The sequence below is a fragment of the Lissotriton vulgaris genome, chromosome 5, assembly GCF_964263255.1.
Source record: "Lissotriton vulgaris chromosome 5, aLisVul1.2, whole genome shotgun sequence".
Taxonomy (NCBI): Eukaryota; Metazoa; Chordata; class Amphibia; order Caudata; family Salamandridae; genus Lissotriton; species Lissotriton vulgaris.
The window spans coordinates 41171824-41197546 of record NC_141693.1 but is presented as its reverse complement, the minus strand read 5'-3'; the positions used below and the strand labels follow the sequence as shown (position 1 = coordinate 41197546).

Sequence of the window (25723 nt, the reverse complement as noted above, 5' to 3'; positions counted from 1 at the left end):
AGACACATTACTTATTTTCTATGAAAACAATATAATTCAAGGAGAACGTTTCAAAAAGGTAAATCACATTTGATCTAAAATCCTGAGAATACTCACGTACCTACGTAAAAGAGAACAGCCTTGCAAGTGTAATATAAGCTTTAAATTCTCAATAAGAAAACACCAATTTAGAGACAAAATAGCATACATAGTATCGACAGCAAATATATTGGCAAGTTAAATTGTATCTTAAAACAAGAGCTCTTGGGGAGCACCCACACCCGCCTGCCATCTACCAACTGACGGGTGGCGTAGTCCGACGAGAAGCCTGTGGGCCTCCCTTATATACTCTTTAAGGCTATGAGAAGCGCCCACAGTAACATCATCTCACGGCACTTCTACCTACATCACTCATAGTATGGTTCGCACATTTATCAGCACGTAGACTAGGTGAAAGGTTATATTCTCAGGCCAAGCGCTTGTCGTAAATTGCATAGGGCAAACAGAAATATATACATATATGTATATATATGTCCTGGTTATTCATCACCCCAGCTTGACGCTGCTGTGGTGGGAACTTCCCTATTTTAATGTACAGACCCAGGATGTGAAGTGCCATATTTCAACTGAAAAGAGAGACAGTGAACTCTGTGCTAGTGAACTTCGCACACGGGTAGGGTTGGGGCTCTTTAGTTTGGTGCAGGAGGCCTCGCAGAGAGAGGTTCTGGATGAGATTTTAAGTCAGACATGCATAGAGTCTGCTATACAGAAAAGTGGCAGAACTATGGTCAATTTAACAAAAGGCCTACAAATTAGGCTGGCAGGGCTTACGTAGGGGCTCATACTTCCGGTTGTTGGCAGGACTGACCTGGAGTACCTCAGGATTAAAATTAGACCCTCTCTCAAAAGCAATAGGTTTGTTTTTAAATTAAGCAATGATAAATGGATATTATATTAAACAAAATCAAATCGTTTTTTTGTGCATGCAGACAATCTCTGAAAAGAAAAATGTGAGTGCTATGGCTTACCTTTTCATATAGAAGCATTGGATGCATCATGATATTTGTGAGAAGTTGGCCTGGTATATAATGCTCACTAGTTCTAGTGATCACTTTGTACCATGCCAAGCAACCCTTATGATGATGGTTGTAATTCAACCTTGTAGACCAGTTATCCTAGTGGTAACGTGGACAAAGCAGTCTTAGGCTAAACTCTGAAAGGCATGTGAAGCCAGCTGTTATACCATACACAACCCCCTTGAATACCAAATGAAAGGGACACCACACAGATATATATTGAAAATATATATTGATTTATTAACTATAAAATCCCCTGGACTCTTTATGAGCACAGAAGCACAAGCGTTAAATCACAAGACAGTTTAAAATACACAAAAGTTGCACAATATGGATGAGCCCTAGGGGCCACCTAAACCATATACTAAGAAAGTGGTATAAGAGATACCAGGAGGAAAGTGAAGAGGCCTAGGGCCTTGGGAATCGCTGGAGCTATTCGAGACTAGCAAGGACTAAGTCGGGAGAGGCCCACGGGACTCGGGTGCAGTGTTCAAAGTGTACGCACTTTCCAATGCAAAGTCTATGGTGCGTAAAAAGTACAAAGTTAGAAAGTTAGGAACCTTCCGAGTGACCTACGGAGTTAAAACTTTAGACACAGGCCCATGAGATGTGTACCAGTGCAGGAGCACCGGCGGAGCTGAGTTACCGCACCCACAGGAAGCGGGTGCACAGGGTCGAAGTAGTGTCGGGTTTCGTCACGCTGGTCGATGGTGCTTGGAGCTGAAGTTGCTGCAGGCGGCTCGATGAGAAGAGTTCCGGTGGATCCAAGGGTGGATCTGAAGATGTGAAGGCCTGAAAGCAGAGGGGACAGTGTTCAAAGTCACTAGCCAGTGACTACCGTGGAACCAGATTGGAACCAGGCGATGTCGGGTGCAAACAGGCGTTGTCGGGTAGCTTCTTTCTGCAGCCACGTGGATACCCGGGGTCGAGGACGTCCAGGAGTCGGTCATGAGCTGTCCCACGTAGGCTTCTCGCTGTTGGCGGTGTCGGCGACCTGATCGGAGCAAACAGGCCTTGGCAAATGCAAGCCACGCAGAAGTTGAAAGATGCTGTTCACTCGGACCAGCAAGGTCAGAGCGGGTGCTCCTTTTCACAGGAGCTTAGGTAGGTCTGGAGCAACCAGACCTGCTGTGTAAATCTTCGGGTCCGTCGCCAAGATGGCCGCTGACCACGTGGCTAGTGGCCGGGATGGCGCGTCGAGTGGCACAATGCAAAAGGGCCCCACGCAGATCATGGAGATGCTGGAGGGCTGATCTTCGGTGCAAGGGCTGCTCGGTGGTGGGGGTTCTCAGTCCCCAAAGCACAACGTCGAGGATGCCTCAGAAGCTGCGCAGTCAGCTTTTCGAGTGTCTTCCAAGAGGTCCGGTCCCACGTCACTCGGTGCCTCCATGGGTCCCTTCTTTGCAGGGACTGTGGATCGGGCTCTGATAGGTCTGGGAGTCTGGTTCTTGTCGGGCTCTGGGCTCGGTCTCCGGCGGGAGGCGGCGGCAAAGCAGACGTCGAGTTGCTGGTTGGTACCTGTGTTCACAGGGTGGCCACTCCTAGGCCACAAGGGAGATTCTTCTTCAGTCTTCTGTGCAGCAGAATGTCGAAGTCCAGTCGTCTTCTTAGTTCTAAGTTGATTCAGGATGATCTGCTGTGCAATGGCACTGCTCCCGCTCTTATTCCCAATCTGAGGGGTGGATCACCTACTAGGTCCCTCCTTTGGGAGGAACCAGGAAGGGGGGCGGTTACACCCCCTTTCCTTTGTCCAGTTCCGCGCCAGGCCTGGGTCTGGAAAGTCCCAGGACCGGTTTGGACTGGCCTATGCACGGGGACACCTTGTGTGCCCCGGGCATGTCTGTTTCTATTCAGCCCTGTCCTACCCAATACACAAAATCCTGTCTGGGGTGGTGCTCGCACCTCCCAAGGCAGGAAACCCTTTGTCCAGGCCACCATCTGCCGAGTTTCGGTCAGCAGCAGGAGGCCAGACTTGTGTCTGTGGTGGCAGCGTCCATTTTGTGATGCTGAGGCTCTGTTTAACTTTAACCGGGGTTAAGGCTACACACATGTCGTGTCCCTCTAGAAGGGTGGAATGCTATCCCCGTCGCCAGAATTGGCGAGGGGATAGAATTCCAATTCGTATGACACCTTACTCGACATGTTTTGATAAAGCCAAACCAAAGATAGCATTTAACCGCGAGGATTATAATGCACTTAAGAGTATATGGTATGGCAATATCCCGGAACAGCTTAGGGAGTGGTTCCCGACAGCTGCAGACAGGCTCAGCTCATGCCAGAGCACCATCTCACATATTTCCAAGCACTCTGCCTCCAGGATTGATGAGACCTTCCATAGGAGTGGCTGATAGGAACATATGTGTCCAGTTTAGGGTTAGGCACAGACATACTGTACCTAAGTAAGAGGTGGTTACACCGACTTACCCCAGCTGAGTGATCAGCCAGTTGTGTCAATTATGGAGGCCAGGCCAGGGGTGGCACAATACATGCTGCAGCCCCTGGTAGGCCTTGGATACACCTATGCCCTGGGCACCTATGGTGCACTTATACAGGGGCTCATAAGGTGAACCAGTTCCAATTCGTAATGCACCTAGAGTGCATTGGCAGTAATTTAGAGAGAGAACAGCAGGCTGGGGGTCTGATTAGCAGGCCCACAGCCACATTAAGTCAGAAACCACTGAAGCAAAAAGCAAAAATTTGGGGTGACCATAGGATAGCAGACCCTACACTCCTACATAACCCCCCCCCCCCCCAAACGCAGGGACATTAGACTAACCTTGACCAGTTGTGTCTTCATGTTCTAAGTGGAAGTACCTGGAGAGACCATCTGCGTTGCCATGGTCAGTCCCTGGGCGGTGCTCCACTGTAAAGTCCATCCCCTGTAGGGAAATGGACCACCTGAGTAGTTTGGGGTTTTCACCCTTCATCTGATTAAGCCATAGGAGGGGCTTATGGTCGGTCTGAATCTTGAAGTGAGTACCAAATAAGTATGGCCTCAACTTCTTCAGGGCCCACACCACAGCAAAGGCCTCCCTCTCTATAGCTGACCAACGTTTCTCTCTGGGGGTCAGCCTTCTGCTAATGAAAGCAATGGGCTGGTCCTGGCCATCTACATTAAGCTGTGAAAGCACTGCTCCCACTCCCAACTCAGAAGCATCTGTTTGGACAATGAACTCTCTTGAGTAGTCAGGACTCTTCAGGATAGGTGCAGAGCACATGGCCTTCTTCAGGTCATCAAATGCCTTTTGACAGATTTCTGTCCACTGAACCTTTTTGGGCATCTTCTTAGATGTCAGATCATTAAGAGGAGTCACAATGGACCCATAGTTCTTAACAAACCTCCTGTAGTACCCAGTCAGGCCCAAGAAAGCTCTGACCTGAGTCTGGGTAGTTGGAGGGGACCAGTCCTTGATGGTCTGGATCTTACTCTCCAGTGGTTGAACTTGGCCTCCACCTACAAGGTGGCCCAGGTATACAACCTTGCTCTGCCCTATCTGGCACTTTGTTGCCTTGATAGTGAGGCCTGCCTTCTGCAGAGCCTCAAGCACTTCCTTCAGGTGGACCAGGTGATCCTCCCAGGTGGAGCTAAAGACAGGAATATCGTCCAGATAAGCTGCACAAAAGTCATCCAACCCAGTGAGGACTTGATTCACCAACCTTTGGAAGGTGGCAGGTGCATTTTTCAAACCAAAGGGCATCACCACAAACTGATAATGCCCACTAGGGGTAGAAAATGCTGTCTTGGCTTTAGACTCCTCAGCTAACCTGATTTGCCAGTAGCCAGCTGTCAAGTCAAATGTGCTCAAATATTTGGCAGAAGCCAACTTGTCAATGAGCTCATCTGCCCTTGGGATAGGGTGTGCATCTGTCCTGGTGACAGCATTGAGTCCTCTGTAATCCACACAGAACCTCATCTCTCTCTTGCCATCTTTGGTGTGAGGTTTGGGGACCAGAACCACTGGGCTAGCCCAGGGGCTCTCTGAAGGCTCAATGACACCTAATTCCAGCATCTTTTGCACCTCAGTCTTTATACAGTCCCTGACGTGGTCAGGTTGCCTGTAAATTTTGCTCTTTACAGGAAGACTGTCACCAGTGTCCACCACATGTGTACACCAATTAGTCTGACTGGGTGTCAATGAGAACATATGCCTGTATGCCTGTAGAGCTTGTCTGCAGTCATGTTGCTGATGTTCAGTGAGGCTGCCACCTAAGGCCACACCATCAACTGAGCCATCCTCAGGGTTCTGAGTGAGCAGGTCTGGGAGAGGGTCACTCTCTTCCTCCTGTCCCTCATCTGTAGCCATGAGCAAGCCCATGTCTGCCCTGCTGACATATGCCTTCAATCTGTTTACATGGAGCACCCTGTGGGGGCTCCTGGGAGTTCCTAGGTCCACCAAGTAGGTAACCTCTCCCTTCTTCTCCAGAATTGTATGGGGTCCAGACCATTTGTCTTGGAGTGCTGCTGGGGCCACTGGCTCCAACACCCATACCTTCTGTCCAGGCTGAAATTCAACAAGGACAGCCTTTTGGTCATGCCAAGCTTTTTGTAATTCTTGGCTAGCCTCAAGGTTTTTGGATGCCTTTTCCATGTACTCTGCCATCCTGGAGCGGAGACCAAGTACATAGTCCACTATGTCTTGCTTAGGCTTTTTGAGAGGTAACTCCCATCCTTCCTTCACTAGACATAGGGGTCCTCTTACAGGGTGCCCAAACAACAATTCAAAGGGGCTGAAGCCAACCCCCTTTTGAGGGACCTCTCTGTAAGCGAACAAAAGGCAGGGCAGAAGGATGTCCCATCTTCGCCTGAGCTTTTCAGGTAATCCTTTAATCATGCCCTTTAGGGTCTTGTTAAATCTCTCAACAAGCCCATTGCATTGTGGGTGATAAGGAGTGGTGAACTTGTAGTTGACACCACATTCCTTCCACATAGCTGTCAAATATCCAGACATGAAGTTGTCATCTCTATCTGATATTACCTCCTTAGGAAACCCCACTCTGGAGAAAACTCCAAGTAAGGCCCTGGCCACAACAGGAGCTGTTGTGGTCCTAAGTGGAATTGCCTCTGGGTACCTGGTGGCATGATCCACTACCACCAGTATGAATCTGTGCCCAGATGCTGTAGGGGGATCCATTGGACCAACAATATCAATCCCCACTCTTTCAAAGGGAACCCCCACCACAGGTAGAGGTATCAGGGGGGCCTTTGTTGTTCCACCTGCTTTACCACTGGCTTGGCAGGTTTCACAGGAGCGACAAAACTCCTTGGTGTCTTCTGACATGTGAGGCCAGTGAAAATGAGGGACAAGCCTGTCCCAGGTCTTGTTCTGGCCTAGGTGTCCTGCTAAAGGAATATCATGGGCCAAGGTGAGTAGGAAGCCCCTAAATTGCAGAGGTATAACCAACCTCCTGGTAGCACCAGGCTTGGGGTCTCTAGCCTCTGAATAAAGGAGTCCATCGTCCCAATATACTTTATGGGCACCTTGAGCATTCCCAGCAGCCTCAGTAGCAGCCTGCTGTCTGAGGGGTTCAAGAGAAGGACAGGTTAACTGAGCCTGCCCCAAGTCTGCCCTAGAAGGTCCCCCTGTCCCCAGAAACTCAACCTGATCAGGTTCAAGTTCTTCAGAGACAGTTCCTTCAGGGGTCTCAAGATCAGGTTCCTGTGAAGCCTGATCCTCACTTGTAGGCAGTTGGGAAGGCACAGCCTTAACCCTCCTGTTCTTTCTCTTGGGAGGTGCTTGGTCCATTGTTCCAGGATCCAAGACCTGAGGTTCAGAGAGGCACTTTTTGACCTGTGACCTGGTCACAGCAAGGTCATGTGATGATATCCCTAACATCTCTGCATGAGTCCTGTACTCAACTTCTGACCATAGAGAGTTCTCCAGGTCATTGCCCAACAAACATTCTACTGGGAGATCAGCACTAACCACAACTTTCTTTAGGCCAGTTACCCCTCCCCAGGAAAAGTTAACAAGTGCCACACTATGTATAGTAGTGACATTGCTGGCATTGGTCACCAGGTAATCATCGCCTGGCATGTATTGTCTAGGGTCCACAAAGTTAGGTGTCGCCATGGTGACACTGGCACATGTGTCCATGTAAGCTTGAGCCACTTTGTTGTTGATCAAAGGTGTCTGTCTGTATTTGCCCAGGTTACTGGGACTTATGTCAGGGGTCAAATCTATGTCCCCTTCACAAACCAGAACAGCCTGTGTAAGGGTTCTGACTAGGTCAGAATCTCCTTCAGTTCCCAAAGTGATACCCACTAATCCTTTGGCTTGAGGACCAGCACTGCTAACTGTACTAGTGGGTGCAGGTGCCTTAGGGGCTGCAGTGCTGGGGGCTCCACCCTTTTTACACTCACTTGTCCAGTGAGAGGTGTTTTTACAAGTTTTACACCAGGGTTTCTTCTGACCTTCTTTCTTCTTCTTCTTGGAAGTTTGGGACCCACCCTCTGTCTCAGTTTGGGGCCCTGTTGAAGACTTCTGGTCTTTAGCTTTCTGCTCCCCACCCTTCTGGTCTGTTTTCTTCTGGTCACCACCCTGGTTCTGGTTCTGGTTCTTTTGCTTAACTCTGGTTCTTACCCATTTATCTGCCCTCTTTCCCAATTCTTGGGGAGAGGTCAAATCTGAGTCAACCAAATGTTGATGCAACTGCTGGTTCTGACAATTATTTAAAAATTGTTCTCTCATAAGTAAATTGTACAACCCTTCATAGTCTGTAACCTTACTTCCCAGCAACCAGCCCTCCAGAGCCTTAGTAGCACATTCAACAAATTCAGACCAGTCCTGAGTCTGTGTCTTCTGGGTTTCTCTGAACATTAACCTGTACTGTTCAGTGGTTAAGCCTAACCCATCTATCAGAGCACTCTTCAGGACCAGGTAGTTTCTAGAATCCCCATCACTAACTGTGAGGAGTCTGTCTCGGCCTCTACCTTCAAAGGAGAGCCACAAGATTGCTGCCCACTGCTCCTGAGGAATCTGCTGTACTCTGCAGGCTCTCTCCATTGCAGTAATCCATTTATGGATGTCATCCCCAGCTTTGTAGGGGGGCACAATCTTACTCAGGTTTCTATTATCAAAAGACCTGTCTTTATCCTTGTGGATATTGCTGCCACCAGTGGGTTCTATTACCCCACTCTCTCTAGGCTGTCTTGCTCTAGCAAGTTTCTCTTGGGCCAAGGCAATCTCTAACTCTTGTCTCTGGACTCTCAATTCAGCCTCTCTAATTTGAGATTCTCTCAATTTGGCCTCATGTTCCCTTCTCTGAGGGCTAGTCATCTCCCTTCTGGAGTGACCATGAGAGCCTCTATAGACATGGGAGGTATTGGATTCACCTGAGTGATTCCTCCTTCTCCTATGCCCCTGGTTAAGTCCATTTGGGTGGCTGGGCAAGGTCAGCCTTGCTTCAGTTCCAAACACACTTAAGTTAGCCTGGTTCAGTCTACTGACCAGCACCTGACTATCTCTGTCATCATCTGACTCACTGCTTTCCACCTCCTCCTCCTCTTCCTCTTCCTCTACATCTACCTGAGGAGCTCCAGTGGTAGAGGCTTCCTCATCTACCAGGATGATAGGGGCAGGGGTGTCTACAGTGTCATCCTCTGAAGGATGGCCTCCTTCAGCATCCCCTGTGGGGTTTGCCTTAGAGGGCTTTAGAGTCCCAGACTGGTCTAAGAGCTCTCTTAGGTGGTCTGTAGTAGGGGAAGCCCTGTCTTCAGACCCCTTAAGACACAAAGCTGTCTTAATTCCTTAAAGGAAAAAATAGCAAATTTGGATGGTGCCCTTGGAGGGTCACTCTCAACAGGAGTAAGTCCACTGGACCCCTCTGCTCCAGACATTGCTCTAGCGTGGGTGGATGTGTTGCAATCTACCTACACTGGTGTTTACCTACTAAACCTATCTAGTAGTTGTAGCTAGGGTGTGCTACTCCCTTTGCTCTACAACAACTAAGTTCAGTAGAACTTAAGTATACTAGTCTTGTTTTATATGTACCTAGCAGGTACCTGTATGATCTTTCAAATGATAATCTCAAAGATTGTAATGGTAAAACAACAGCAAGCTCAGATCCCAATCCGCTGCTCACCAATGTGAGAAGTTGGCCTGGTATATAATGCTCACTAGTTCTAGTGATCACTTTGTACCATGCCAAGCAACCCTTATGATGATGGTTGTAATTCAACCTTGTAGACCAGTTATCCTAGTGGTAACGTGGACAAAGCAGTCTTAGGCTAAACTCTGAAAGGCATGTGAAGCCAGCTGTTATACCATACACAACCCCCTTGAATACCAAATGAAAGGGACACCACACAGATATATATTGAAAATATATATTGATTTATTAACTATAAAATCCCCTGGACTCTTTATGAGCACAGAAGCACAAGCGTTAAATCACAAGACAGTTTAAAATACACAAAAGTTGCACAATATGGATGAGCCCTAGGGGCCACCTAAACCATATACTAAGAAAGTGGTATAAGAGATACCAGGAGGAAAGTGAAGAGGCCTAGGGCCTTGGGAATCGCTGGAGCTATTCGAGACTAGCAAGGACTAAGTCGGGAGAGGCCCACGGGACTCGGGTGCAGTGTTCAAAGTGCACGCACTTTCCAATGCAAAGTCTATGGTGCGTAAAAAGTACAAAGTTAGAAAGTTAGGAACCTTCCGAGTGACCTACGGAGTTAAAACTTTAGACACAGGCCCATGAGATGTGTACCAGTGCAGGAGCACCGGCGGAGCTGAGTTACCTCACCCACAGGATGCGGGTGCACAGGGTCGAAGTAGTGTCGGGTTTCGTCACGCTGGTCGATGGTGCTTGGAGCTGAAGTTGCTGCAGGCGGCTCGATGAGAAGAGCTCCGGTGGATCCAAGGGTGGATCTGAAGATGTGAAGGCCTGAAAGCAGAGGGGACAGTGTTCAAAGTCACTAGCCAGTGACTACCGTGGAACCAGATTGGAACCAGGCGATGTCGGGTGCAAACAGGCGTTGTCGGGTAGCTTCTTTCTGCAGCCACGTGGATACCCGGGGTCGAGGACGTCCAGGAGTCGGTCACGAGCTGTCCCACGTAGGCTTCTCGCTGTTGACGGTGTCGGCGACCTGATCGGAGCAAACAGGCCTTAGCAAATGCAAGCCACGCAGAAGTTGAAAGATGCTGTTCACTCGGACCAGCAAGGTCAGAGCGGGTGCTCCTTTTTACAGGAGCTTGGGTAGGTCTAGAGCAACCAGACCTGCTGTGTAAATCTTCGAGTTCGTCGCCAAGATGGCCGCTGACCACGTGGCTAGTGGCCGGGATGGCGCGTCGAGTGGCACAATGCAAAAGGGCCCCACGCAGATCGTGGAGATGCTGGAGGGCTGATCTTCGGTGCAAGGGCTGCTCGGTGGTGGGGGTTCTCAGTCCCCAAAGCACAACGTCGAGGATGCCTCAGAAGCTGCGCAGTCAGCTTTTCGAGTGTCTTCCAAGAGGTCCAGTCCCACGTCACTCGGTGCCTCCACGGGTCCCTTCTTTGCAGGGACTGTGGATCGGGCTCTGAGAGGTCTGGGAGTCTGGTTCTTGTCGGGCTCTGGGCTCGGTCTCCGGCGGGAGGCGGCGGCAAAGCAGACATCGAGTTGCTGGTTGGTACCTGTGTTCACAGGGTGGCCACTCCTAGGCCACAAGGGAGATTCTTCTTCAGTCTTCTGTGCAGCAGAATGTCGAAGTCCAGTCGTCTTCTTAGTTCTAAGTTGATTCAGGATGATCTGCTGTGCAATGGCACTGCTCCCGCTCTTATTCCCAATCTGAGGGGTGGATCACCTACTAGGTCCCTCCTCTGGGAGGAACCAGGAAGGGGGGCGGTTACACCCCCTTTCCTTTGTCCAGTTCCGCGCCAGGCCTGGGTCTGGAAAGTCCCAGGACCGGTTTGGACTGGCCTATGCACGGGGACACCTTGTGTGCCCCGGGCATGTCTGTTTCTATTCAGCCCTGTCCTACCCAATACACAAAATCCTGTCTGGGGTGGTGCTCGCACCTCCCAAGGCAGGAAACCCTTTGTCCAGGCCACCATCTGCCGAGTTTCGGTCAGCAGCAGGAGGCCAGACTTGTGTCTGTGGTGGCAGCGTCCATTTTGTGATGCTGAGGCTCTGTTTAACTTTAACCGGGGTTAAGGCTACACACATGTCGTGTCCCTCTAGAAGGGTGGAATGCTATCCCCGTCGCCAGAATTGGCGAGGGGATAGTATTCCAATTCGTATGACACCTTACTCGACATGTTTTGATAAAGCCAAACCAAAGATAGCATTTAACCGCGAGGATTATAATGCACTTAAGAGTATATGGTATGGCAATATCCCGGAACAGCTTAGGGAGTGGTTCCCGACAGCTGCAGACAGGCTCAGCTCATGCCAGAGCACCATCTCACATATTTCCAAGCACTCTGCCTCCAGGATTGATGAGGCCTTCCATAGGAGTGGCTGATAGGAACATATGTGTCCAGTTTAGGGTTAGGCACAGACATACTGTACCTAAGTAAGAGGTGGTTACACCGACTTACCCCAGCTGAGTGATCAGCCAGTTGTGTCAATTATGGAGGCCAGGCCAGGGGTGGCACAATACATGCTGCAGCCCCTGGTAGGCCTTGGATACACCTATGCCCTGGGCACCTATGGTGCACTTATACAGGGGCTCATAAGGTGAACCAGTTCCAATTCGTAATGCACCTAGAGTGCATTGGCAGTAATTTAGAGAGAGAACAGCAGGCTGGGGGTCTGATTAGCAGGCCCACAGCCACATTAAGTCAGAAACCAGTGAAGCAAAAAGCAAAAATTTGGGGTGACCATAGGATAGCAGACCCTACTCTCCTACAATATTTTCTGGTGGTATTTTGTTGCCGCTGTACACAGTAGATCCTCTATCCCAGTTCAAGCCTGAAAACTGGTTTTGTGGCATTGTATTCAGGAACTTTACTGGCTTCTTGGCTAAAGCTCTCAAAGTTTGAATCCCTTCTTGCTAGATACTCTAACTCTGAAATATTGTCTAGAAATACATAAACAGTTTAAGAAATGAGAACTGGATTTTAAAAATTAGTTATGAGAGCTAGAAGAATGCAATACAAATGTTCTCTTTCCTTGCTTAAAAACATAATAAAAGTAAAGGGCACCAATTGTATTTTGTTTTCCTCTACAGTCTTTACATCATTAATATGAATTGCTCTACAACTTTCTTGTGAAAACCTCCAATCCAACCTTTCACCCTGTCTGCCTTAGAAATGCATTGCCTATATATCTAAAATAAGCATTTCCATAACCTAGTAAACTTGGCATTTATCAGACTTGTTGTACAAGACCTTCTTCTTGGTCACCTACAGCATATACGAGGAGAACACAGGAAGGTGTAATTTAGATTATGGAGATAATGGAAACTATTATAAACTGGCAAATGCTCTACCCTGTCAATTGTGTTATACCCTCTGGCTGAGAGGTGATTCCTATGGTTGAACACCTTGGCCTAGTGCATTCCTGTCATTGGACCATCTGGTCATAGTTAGCCATATTTAATGAACAGCTGTTTAGAAAATATTTCTTCTCAGATGATTCATTCGAGATATCACAGTACACAAAAGGTATATCTACTCATTGATCCGTACATTGGGACAAAACTCCAAATGCCTTATGGACAGTTACTTTTAATTAACAAACTTCACCTTTTGGCGATGTTTATTTAAATTCAAAAATTCTCATGAGCAGGTTAAATAATTTAATTACCTCTCTGTAGAGTACTCTATCTTCAGTTTAACAATCACTCAGGAGATGCACTGAAGAATTAGGATGCATTTTCGAATTAGGAACAGTAGCCACCCAACAGGGGAACCAAGGCCATTGCAATTGATGATTTATGAGGCTTTTATGCCACATATTAACCCAATAAATTAAGAGATGCATAGAGAGTGTTGTAAGTATTTGATTCTTAAAATGTACGAACCAAAAGGATAATAACCAACATTGGGCATTGATGGCCATTGCAGAGTTGTCAATTACACTCCAGTAATTAAATATACACAAGGATAGTTGTACATTGCTTCATGTGTGTTTCGTATGGAGACAAGGAACTTATATCTAGAAGTAACAATCTGTCAGCACTGCCAAAGCTCAAGCTCTGTAATGTCCGAATTGTCAAAGTACAACTTTATCTATAGGGCTGTACACATGCGCAGTGTGAAAACCCACCATGACAAACAAGTAGAACCAACCCTCTTCTTAGGTGAAAGGAATGAGTTTGTCTGCCAAACACAGCCCAAGAGGTAAAGGTTACTGCTCCAGAATCCCTTTCCAACTTTGAAAACTCTTTTTATTTACTTACAGGCATCCTGCAGTGATAGGTAATAGGTCCATCAGGAGCTGGCCAGTGGCTTAAAGTTGTTAGAGGATGTGTCAGGAACACTATGACAATTCTCGTTCAGACTTTTCTACTTTTAATCATTTTGTCCTTTCAGACTCTAGGAATTCAATTTTTGGGCATTTTCCAATCTTTGCTATTTCTTTTATAGATTGTGTGATGTTATAAAGCTGTTTAGGAATACTAGAAATGTCAGTACCATATGTACCTGCTATCCAGGAATTATTATGAATGTTAACTATATTCTATCTCTATGATAAATGAGTTGGCACATTTCCTTCCAATCTTGTCTTGTTCAATTCTTGCTTTAATATCTTAAAATCCTGTAATTTCTTACAAAACAAAAAGTAGGATAAGATATAAATTGCTAGTAGTACACAATAGACTATCAGATCATAGATCGAAAGAGCCTTTTATTGACATCCCGAGAGGGAGAAAGAGAAAAACACATATAAATACAATTAGATTAAACAATATAGCAGAATAAAATACCAATAATTCATAACACATATTTGAGTTTAATAAAGCAAAAAATAAGAATTTAACAACACTGGATGAAATTCAAGAAACCGAAATGTTGTAGAGCATTTAACACAATAGCTCAAAAGAAAGAAGAACAAAGGAAATTAAGTATATTTCAAATGAAGCCAACCGATATTTTTTCAAATTTCATTAATGAGCGTGAACCTCAGAGTTTTGCAAGGGCTAGCTCCAATGTATATATTTCATTTACTAGTGACCACCATTCCATAATGTGAGGAGGTTTCGGGGAAATCCATGCTCTAGCTATAGTTAGTTTAGCACAGTAATATCGTGACCAAAGCTTGCTGGGATAAATAATAGGGATGCAAATCTAACAATACTATTAGAGCAGTAAGAGGAGGTAGAACTATCCTTTTAATTTTCAACACCTTGTCTAATGCAGACCAAAACTCCATCAGGACCGGGCAAGAAAACAACATATATTCAAAGTCTGCAGCTACAAGGTCACATTTGGGGCATTTGGTACGCTCACTGAAAGAAATATTAGTAGACCATTTAGACATTTTTTCAGGTGTATAATATAGCATACATGTGGTTTTAAATTGTTGTAATCTTAGACTTGAAGATTGAGCCAATTTATTAATATTAGAAAAGGAGGCAGCTATCTTATTTGGGGTTATATTAAAGCTCATCTTACCGCTCCATATCTCCGCTAACTTAGAACAGTCATTAATTTTAATGGCGTTAAGACACCCATAACCTTCGCTAATTAAAGACTCATTCTTAGATGAATATAAACAGTTCCAAATATCAGAATCTAATATTGCACGTATTTTAGTCTTACGTATTAAAAAATCATATATTTCAATGTACTTAGATCTCATTGATTCTGTCAAATTATACAAAATTTCAAGTGTTTCAAAGTCTAGAAAGCCTTGGGAGCCATATAAATCCCCAATTGTATTAATGCCTTGTGCAGACCATAAGTAAGCCATGCCATCGTTAAAAATCCCAGGAAGAACCTGATTCCCCCATAACCGCAATTTCAGATGAAAAAAAGTTTTACAGTATGCCAAGACATTGAATCAGATTTTGGCAGTATTTCTAACGGTCTTAAATCTCACCCTCTTAAGGTAATTAGGGTTGTTAAATCGTAGCACGAACATTTTGGAGTCCGAATTTAACATGATTCTATGAAAATACAGTGGTTTCTCCGAGTTAAGCAAAGAACGAAGACGCCTGAGAAAAGTGGCCCAAAAATATAATTTAAAATTGGGAAAGTTAAGCCTGCCATTGTCTAGAGAATGTCCTATTACTTACCGGTAATCGTCATTACTCCTGGTCCCGTTGACCTCGTCCCATTCCTTAAAATATGGAGATGACCATCTCCATGACAGAAAAAAGAAAAGGAGCATGCTGGGATACCCTACCTGTTCCCTCCCACTGGGAGTACATAAGAGGTACCAGCCCAGCATGCAGCCTGAAAACACCAAGACAACAACAGGAAGGCCGGCCGCAAGGGAGGGAGGGAGGGAAGTAAGGAATGGGACGAGGTCAACGGGACCAGGAGTAATGAAGATTACCGGTAAGTAATAGGACAATACCCCCAGGCCCCTCCTGACCTAGTCCCATTCCTTAAAATATAGAGAATACCAAAGCAGAGAACCCGCCCTTCCGGAACCCCACCAACAACAAGGGCACCAGACCAAAAAACAGTACCCCACAGGCCCAAACCAAGACCCCAAAGGCCAGAAGGGGACCACCACGGTAACAAGAACCACCAACCAGGCAAGCCAGAAGTGAGGCACAGAAGCAGAGCCAAGCCCCCAAGGGAGCAAGCAGAGGGGCCAAAACTAAGGCCCTAACCCCCACGACAAAAGGAACCCCAGAAAAAGCGCGCGTGCCCCAACAGAGAACGGAGCCAGGAAAGGGCAACCAACCAGTAAGAAACCCCCAAGGGCGAAGCCCCCGGACCCAGGCTGCCAAACAACCAGGGACCAACAGGCCAACCCAGCCTAAAGGACAAGGACAGAAAAGAACAGCCCGCACAGGGCGGACGAGCCGAAGGACCAGGAAGGAACAAAGCAGAGGGACGATCCCAACACAGCAGGGGAAGCCCCCAGCAGAACCGAAAAGAGGGCAGCAACAGGGAACCACAGAGGAACCAGGCCACAGGGCAGGGCCGACCAAAGGCCAACCCCCGCAGAGACTCCGAAGAGCAGCAGCACCCAAAAGGCCAACCAACCGGGAGAAGAACCCGGCACCCCAGAAACGACCAAGACCGGGGCACACCCCCAAAGTAGGAGGCACCCGGACAAAAAACCAGCAACCTCCACAACAGAGGTCAGGGAGAGCAAAAAGCCCAACCCAAAAACAGACCCAGCAAAAACCAGGGCGCAACCAAGAAAGACAACAAAGGCCCACACAGAACCAGGGAAACCAAAACCCCAGAACTGGAAAGGAGGAACCGACCCCCAGTAGGAAAAAGGGAGGCACCACGGAACCACCGAAGGCAAAACCCCAAAGGCAGAAGGCCAAAAACAAGGCCCACAGCCCAACCCCAGGAAACCAGCCATAGAACAGGCAGGCCAGCCAGCCAGCCAGGCACACAACACTGCACCACCAGGACTGAGAAGGAGAGGCAAAAAGGAACCCCCAACCAGGAAGGGGCACAGGAAAGGCACAACAGCCAACCACAGCCAGACCTCCCCGAGAAAGGAGAACCAGAGGGAGGAAGCCCAGAGCCCACACAACGGACCCAGCGCCACAGCCAACCGAAGGGAGCGGACATAGAAAGGACCGAAGACCAACCCAGGACCGTGACAAAGACCAAGAGAAGGAGCAGCCAGGAAAGGACCCCAGCAGGGACCAAAAAAAGGACCCGAAGCAAAGAAGGGCCCCACAGCACAATGCCCAACACAACCAAGCCAAGAGGTGCACCAGCGACCCAAACGCAAAGCGAATGGGATGCCAAAACAGGGACCGGAAAGGCAAAACCAACAGAGGCAGAGCCTCGGCCCCCAGAGCACACGAAAAAAACCCTGGCACCGAAAGCAAAGAAGAGGAGCTCGAAGAAGCCCAAGGCGCACCACTCAACAAGGGAGCGGGAAGGAACACCCCAGCACCAACGAGAGAGCAAAGGGCACAGGCCGAAAACAGCTCGCGTGGGAGCACAGGGCCAACGCCTGGCCTCCAAAGCCCCAGACCCGAAGCAAAGCCAACCGCAACCCAAGGCAGAGCGAGAGGGGCAGGAAGCAGAAACCCGGCCACACACCAGGGGAGGCAGACACCCAAACCCCACAAGTAGGGAAAAGGCACGGCCAACAGGGCAGGGCATAAGAGCCGAACAACCAAAGAACAAGAGGCCACCCAAAGCAAAAGCTAAGGAAGACCAACAAATCCCAGCCACCACCGGAGGGGAACAGGGCGGCAGGCGAGAAGAAACCCGAGCTAACACCACCAAAAAGGCCAAGGCCCACCAGCACGGAGGAAGGGCACAACAAACCAACCCCCCCCCGGAATCCAGGGGGAGACACCACCAGAAGGTAGACACCCCGAGCACGGGGCAAGCAAAAGCACCCAAAGGGAGCAAGAAGCGCCCAACAGCGAAAACCGTAGGCAGGCAGGCAGGCCGGCATCCAGACAGGCACCCACCCCGCTCGAACCAACAGAAGGGCAGGAACCAAGGGGCGAAAGGAAGTCACAGAGAGACCACACACCCGGGGAGACCGACACCCAAAACACACCAGCAGGGAAAGGGCATAGCTCAGCCAGGACCAGCAGACAGGGTGGGGCACAGGAGCCTGGCACACGAAGAACAAGCGCCCACCCAAGGCAGAGCCAACGACCCAGCCACCACCGGAGGCAACAGCGGCCAACGCAGCAAAGCCCCAAAGCACAACCCACCATCCAGAGAAACAAGAGGGGAGAAGGAAACCTCAACAGGAAACCAAATCCCACCAGGCAGAAGGCAAGAAGCAAAGCCTACAACAACAGGACCCACCAGGAGCACAACCAGCCCGTCCCGGAGCCAACAGCCGAACAAGGACAAGGCGCCACCAGGACAGAGGAAGGGCCCAACAGCCCCCCCAACAAGGAAACAAGGGGAGGACACAGGAACCCGCCGAAAGCCAGTAGCCCTGAGCATGGCCCAAGCAAAGCACCCGAGAGGAAGCAAGATGCGACCAGCAGCGGATACCGCAGGAACCCGACAGACACGCACCAGGACCGAACCCACAGGAACGCCAGGAACCAAAGGGCAGAAGGCCGCAGAAAGCGAGCCACGGCCCAGCAGCAAGAGACCCCACCAGGGACGGCCAGGCAGCAGGAGGACCAGAAGCCAAAGCCACAGGGCAACACAGCTGCAGAGCACAGCTCCAAGTGGCAAGCACCAGAGGGATAGGCCAGACAGAAACAGCAAGAACCCCGGAACCAGAAAGCACAGGGAGCCGCAGCAGCAGGAGAAGGTCAGAACACGAGCCTGTCAAGGTCCGACCGGAAACCCCAAAACAGCACTCAGGCCAGGGGAACAGGAAGAAAAAGCCCAACCACGTCGCAAGGGCAAGCCAACCAAAGGGGCATGCCACACAGGAGAAAACAGATGCGTCCCCGGAACACAAAAGAACACAGGGGACCAGGGCGCAGGAAGCGAGAACAGCCCAACCCCAAAGAAAAAAGAGGGAATGCACACCACTCCAAGGGCACAAGCGCACCCCAACAGGGGCAGAACAACCGCAGAGCAGGGGGGCCCGAGCAACAGGGGACCCCCCCAGCAAAAAAGTTGGGCCGGAGAACTCCAGAGAGAGCCAAAAGGAGGGGGCCAACCCGAACGAAGCAGGGGCCCCCACAACCGGAGAAACACCCCAGAACCCCTCCAAAGGCGTAACCCAAGAGGAGGAGAAAGGACTCCAAGGTGGCAGGAAGAACGCACCACCAGCCCACCGGCCCGACCAACAGAACACAACCAGTCGAGGAGGCACGGGGAAGGCAAACCAAGGCAGCAAGCACGTAACAGCAACCCCAGCAGCAGAAGAGCCAGGCAGCACAGGAGACCAAGTGACATGCTGATACGAGCGGATGAAACAGAGGAAAACAGCACACACCCCACTCAACCGGCAGGGAGACGCCCAGAGGACGACTCCCACCAGCAACCATCATGGACAACAGCAGGTCAAGAGACGGAACCATGTCCAGCAAGGCCAACCCGCCCATACACAGCCTTAACCGCCACACAGTACACAAGGACAGTGAACAGGAAATAAACAGGGACTTCCGATACACGGTACTCACCAGGGGGGCAGGAAGAGGGCCACAACAGCACCCCCCCCCCCCATCAGACTGTCCAGGAGCCCACCAGAACACCAACGCCGGGCAGAGAAGTCCGCCCCGCTGAGGCCACAGCAAGATCCACACGGCCACAGGCAGGGAGCCAAGGACCAGGCCCAGGAGGAACCTGCAAAAGAAAGACAGCAGGAAACTCGGACAATAGAAAAGAAAGAAACAGGGACCACTATGCGGTACTCACCAGGAGGGCAGGAGGGCCGCCCCAACAGCTCACCGCCCCCCAATATACTGCCCAGGCGCCCTCCAGGACATCAGCGCAGAGCAGACCACACCTCCGCGATCACAGCACCGAAGGAACCAGAACCACCGGAGCAACAAGTGGCATCAACCGGAGGAAGGTGAACACATGGCTGCAACGAGACAGCCCCAAACAAATGGGAAAGTTTGAAAAATCCCCACCTGGGGATGTTGACACAGCAGTGGCAGGATTCGAACCCTGGCCTGCGAAGGCTGAGCAAACTCCACGGAGGCCGGAATCCCTGGAAAAAAGCCTGGCAGAGCCCCCAGGACCCGCCAACACCCATAGCAGCGCGCCTCCCACAACCAGCCAAGCCTCAGGGAGACGCGCACAGCAACCCGGAAGAGGACCAGGAGAACCAGCGCCCCAGCCACAATGGGCCGGGCGGCATCCAACGCGGCTCCTGGCAAGCCCGGCAGGCCAGGAGAACGCTGAGCAGGACGTCGAGAAGCCCAGCAGCACGACGTGACAGAGAGGAGGACTTCAGGGACGGAGAGGACAGCCCAGCAGCCCGACGAGACGACCCTGAAGCCACCGCAGGTAAGAGTAAGCAAAAACTCCGAGCCATTCTGTCGGAAGACAGAAAAAAGAACAGGCTGCATGCTGGGCTGTTACCGCTTATGTCCTCCCAGTGGGAGGGAGCAGGCAGGGTATCCCAGCATGCTCCTTTTCTTTTTTCTGTCGTGGAGATGGTCATCTCCATATTTTAAGGAATGGGACGAGGTCAGGAGGGACCTGGGGGTAATTATTGAGTAACAGCATGGACCCACGGGCTTTCCTATATCCCCATACAAAACTGCTGAAAATCCCATCCAACTTCTTTAAAAAAGCGTTACTAAGTGCTAAAGGAATAGATCGAAATAAATAAAGAAATTTGGGGAGGATTTTCATTTTAATTAAATTAATTCTACCTATTAAATTCAAAGGAAGCTTCTGCCATTTTTTAAAAGACTGAATAGTTGTTTTTAGTAGAGCATCATAGTTAATGGAAATCATATTATGTATTTTTGATGTAATTTTAACACCCAGATAGAAGGCAGTTTTACAGACCCCAAAAACAGCTACTGCTGGTTCATATTTAGCAACTATTTGTGTTTTATTTATATTTAATTTATAGCCAGATACCACTCCAAATCTACAAGCCTCTATCGCTATCCCTTGTAATGCCTCTACAATATCAGAAGAATAAATAGTAATGTTGTCTGCATAAGCGGTAATTTAAAAAAAATGGGTGCCAGATTTAAAACGTATGATTCGGGGCTGTATCTGTAAAGCATATAAAAACGGCTCCATTGAAAGAGCAAATAATAGATGTGATAAAGGGCACCCCTGCCGGTTGCCCCGAGAGATAGCAAACGTAGAGGAAGTCAACCCAGCATAGCTGATGCTAGCTATGGGATTATCATATAGCGCCTGTATCCACCTAGCAAATTGACCGCTAAACCCAAATTTGTCATAACAGACCTTAGATAATCCCACCCCACTCGGTCAAAAGCCTTCTCGGCATCTAGTAGAATCATACCGAGTGGGGTGTATTCCGTCTCAGCTATATCAAATGCTGTTATGGCCATGTTAACATGGGCTGTAGTGTCCCTCCCCATTACAAACCCATGTTTCTGTTGGTTGACAATTTTGGGCATAAGTGGGTCCAAACGGGTTGCTAAAATTTTTGCAAACACTTTAGCATCGATATTAATAAGAGAAATGGGTCTATATGAGCCACATTCTTCAGTAGGCTTACCCTTTTTTAGAAAAACAATTATTTTAGCCATATTCCACAAATTCGGGGCTTTCCTATTTACACCAAAGGATTGAATCACTTGAAGTAGTACCAGTGATAATTCCTCAATACAGATTTTATATACCTCTACTGGAATGGTGTCTTGCCCTGCAGCTTTTCCAGAAGGTAAAGAAACAATAGCATGTCTAACCTCCAACAAGGTGATATTTTCCGACTATTGATCTAATTCTAAAAGTGGATTTATTGTTTCTGATCTTTTCGTTTAGATAATCATGTATTGTAGCTGTGCTGGGATAGGTCTCCGGAGTATATAAAGTTCGGTAAAAATCCACAAATTGTTCTAGTATCTCCACAGGCTGTTCGTATAAGATATTATCAGAGCCGCGAATATTTTGAATCACCGTATTGGCTTTATCATCCGCGACTTTGTAAGCCAAGATTTTTCCAATCTTATCTCCACTCTCGTATTGAGCTAGTTTGAATGTATGCAATTTTGCACAACTTTTTTTGAGAAGTATTGTTTTTAAAGTTGATCATAGATCGAAAGAGCCTTCCAGACATGGCTATAGAGGCAAATGTTAATCCAGTGTGTAGCCCAATACTCAGTTGGAGACGAAAGGGGGGAAATACATTACAGCTGGTCAGTGTTTATGTTCCATTCTCCTACATGCTTCTTATTCATGACAGGAAATAGCTAACTTGCTATTTTATAAATAAACTAGCAGCCCGTCCCGACGTTGTCTGGGTATAAAAAAGAATGTCAGGCTCTGCATTTAATAATGGCGGCGCCAGCGTTCAGCGTGTGTGGCCTCACAGTGTCCCAAAGCGGCACCGCGATGCTGTGCTGTGCTGATGCAGATGCTGTGCGTGTCTGCAATCCCCCCCATTGACACAGTGCGGAAACACACCTTACCCGTTTTGGCCTGCACAATGTTCCCGGGTGCCTCTGTACGCGATGCTGTGTGTGTCCCGAATTTACCCCAATGACACAGTGTGCACACGCGCCTCATCCGTCTTGGCCAGCACAATGTGCCCAGGTGCACTGAGACGCCATTACCATCTACGTGATACAACGCTATACGCACACACCATGGGACGCTCTGCCCACGTCATAGGACGCTACGACGCTATCCGCACACACCATGGAATGCTCTGCACCCGTCATAGGACGCTATTCTGACACCCCTGCACAGACGCTATTCCCTGCACAGACGCTATTCCCACGCTGCAGGCGGCGTATGCTCCTCAGAGCCAGTTCTACTTTCAGTAGGACGCTATTCTCACACCCCTGCACAGACGCTATTCCCATGCTGCAGGCAGCGTATGCTCCTCAGAGCCGGTGCTACTTCCAGCGGACTACTTTGTCCCGCAACTTGCTTTGTCCCTTGCAAAGTATATGTTGCGCTGGTGTATAGCCTATATCCATCTGCTTTGCCTCACCTTTCCAATGCTGCATGCGGAGTCCCGGTTGACACTGTGGTTTCTGAGCTTACCCACATCAAAGGTTTGGGCTCTCTCTTTATAATAGTAGTATGGATCCTAAGCATGTTGGGTCATAAGCATCATAAGCATTTGGATATTTATGACAGGAAATAGCTAACTCTCTATTTTATAAATAAATCATAAGCATGTTGGCTGAATCAGCCTAGAATCTCAATCACAATTTACTATTTACTGCTTAAGCAAAGATAGTATAAATCTCAATAAAGCATAAGGCAGTTAGGATGATTAAGACACAATACAAATGTTAGAATTTTTCTTGCTGTTTTTCATGTGCAGAAATTGCATCTTTGTATTTATTTTTATATTCTGTTTTAGTACCATTCATATTTGATGGTTTAGGTGAGAAGTTTATTATAAATATTTTAAAATATATTTCCTATTCTTAGTGGGTTTGAATGTGATATTCATAAATGAATCAGGTGTTAGAGTTCCACTGTGTCCCTGACCTCATCTTGTGGGATTTATTATTCCCAGAAAGTACTTATTATGAATAATTGCTCAGTGTTTTAAATATGAATTGCAGTCCAAAGGGATTTCTAATTCATGCTGGCAGTTTGACTGAGTTCTTGCACCTGGAGGTGAAACCTGAGAAGGATGTGACTCTATGGCAGAGGAGACGTCATGGAGAATGCTGCATCTCCGGAGATTGAGTGACATGTGTAATGATTTGGCCCTCACACACCTCTAGGATGGTATAATTTGAAACCCTAATCTAGCTGCTTCCTTTGGCTATTGCATAATGCTGCTGTGTTTATTGGCTGGCATGATGCAAAGTATTTCAGGATTTACATTTCAATCCAAATTTAAATATAGCATTTCCTTCCTGATCAAGTTAGCTCAATAGCATCTTATAAAGCTCAGATTTATCACACTTTACCACTGTTTTTGCTTCATGAAAGTGATGCAAAGCATCAAAATGATTTTTCCATTATTTATTTCCTGTTAATATGAAGGTAATTTTTATGCAACAATGCAAAGTTTTTTCACAGCTGAGAGTTGGTCACACAGTTGTTTTTCATGTAATGTTCAAAATGCAGATTCAATTCTTCTGTTTAATTCAAATTGTCAAATGATGATTGTGTTGTGACATTTTCATCCTCATAATTATTAACATTGTAATTATGTTTGTGTGAATTGCTTGAATTTAGAGCATTACACTCTAGCACAGTTGTCAAAATATTCAAACGTGGAACATCTCTTTAATGGTTGCCTTTAAAATTTGGCAACAGTCTGTATTGAATCTCCACAAGTAACACATTTGTCGTTGCTATTTCAGACACTCTCCAGATGGAAAAAGGTATGTGAAATCGCATTAAAACAAGGGTAAGGGCAAGCACAAATCCAGTCGAGGTAAAGTACTTCTGTTACACATCTTGTCTGAAGATTGTTACTCCCTGTCTTGCATCATTTGCTTTTCATGATGCTGGGAACTATATTTTGCTCTACAGAGGGGCTATGTTCTGGACTATGTCTCCTTTATACTAAAACAGAAGTGCACTACACAGTAAGAAAGCCAATTCCCAATCCACACAGCTGCAGAAAACACCCAGATTGTCACCAAGTGATTTCACTGCAATTAGACACGTCTACTCCATTTTTAAAACCCCCGGAAATGCTCATTATGAAATTCATAATCTATTATAAGCTATCTGAGCAGACATATCAAAATAATTAATTTCCAAATAATTCTTTGGTTTTAAACAAAATAGTTTTGAGGTTTGAAAGATTTCAACATATTGTATATTAGATATTTCATTTGTAATCTGCAATAAACGTATTACTTTTCAAAGATCCCTAACCAGAATAGTGCTAGGCAACTTGATGTCATATACTTTAAAAAAATTATCGAAATGATTGAGGGATATTTTTTTATGTATAATGAATGTGAATGTGATAGGTCAGTTTGAAATGCATAAACTATCTTTGACTATGCGAAACAATGTATGTTATGGATATATGATATTTCAGACATTTTCCAAAAAGTAGTTGGAACACTTGGAAACACATTCCAGATAGTTAGTACTACCCTCTGTCAGTTCTCCTTAGTCTGGTAACTTTCACCATCAGGCAATGTAGAAATAAATTGCACATACTCAAAACAATATTAACCTTTACTTCTCTATATTTATCTGATAGGTGATTTAATTAAAGCAAGAGGTATGTATTTAAATTGAGCAATAATAAATGAATTTTATACAAAACAAAATCTAGTGAGTTCATAATTAATGTTTTTGTGTACACAGACAATCTCCAAAAAGAAAAAGGTGAGTGCTATAATTTACATTTTAATATAGAAGCATTGGAAGAATTATGATCTCTTCCAGTGGCATTTTGCTGCCACTGTACAGAATAAATCCTCTATCCCAGTTCAAGCCTGGAAACTGTTTTTGCGGCATTGTAATCAGGAACTTTACTGGTTTGTTGTCTAAGGTTCTCAAAGTTTCAAATACTTCTTCCTTGATTCTCTGGCTCTGGAATATTGCCTAGAAATATATTAACAGTTTAAGAAATCAGAACTGAAATTTGAGATTCGTTTTTGAGAGTTCAAAGATTAAAAAATATATTTGTATTGTTTTCTTGCTTAAGACCATACCAAAAGAAAAGCACACCAATGTTATATTGTTTTCCTCTCTAGTCTTTACAAAATTGAGATGTATTGACCTCACTTTATGTGTTCTACAGTTTTCTTGTGAAAGCTTCCAATCCAGTCTTTTGATTACGTAAGACGCTTCCTCTTTGTGAATATATTTTCCATTTGCAATCTGAATTGGTATGAGCCCCTGTCTGTCTTAGAAATGCATTGCCTATATATCTAAAATAAACATTTCCATAACCTAGTAAACTTGGCATTTATCAGGCTTGTTGTACAAGACCTTCTTCCTGGTCACCTACACCATATACGAGGAGAACACAAGGAGCTGTAATTTACAGTGTGGAGATAATGGAAACTATTAAACATTATTATAAACTGGCAAATGCTCCACCCAGTCAATATTGT

At 47.0% G+C, this 25723-nt stretch overlaps 1 protein-coding gene across 6 annotated transcripts in view; it reads left to right on the top strand.

Moving 5' to 3' along the window:
* Positions 1 to 25723, top strand: part of LOC147710076 (erythroid membrane-associated protein-like) — a 470315-nt gene that overhangs the window by 224353 nt on the left and 220239 nt on the right. For 4 of the 6 annotated variants that reach the window (XM_086920784.1, XM_086920780.1, XM_086920779.1 and 1 more), the window contains exons 5-7: positions 24002 to 24022; positions 24862 to 24882; positions 24969 to 24989. The exons of the other annotated variants lie outside the window; for them this stretch is intronic. In XM_086920784.1, coding sequence (XP_086776910.1) covers positions 24002 to 24022; positions 24862 to 24882; positions 24969 to 24989 — 63 coding nt within the window. The remainder of the gene's footprint in view (positions 1 to 24001; positions 24023 to 24861; positions 24883 to 24968; positions 24990 to 25723) is intronic. 6 annotated transcript variants of the gene reach the window in all.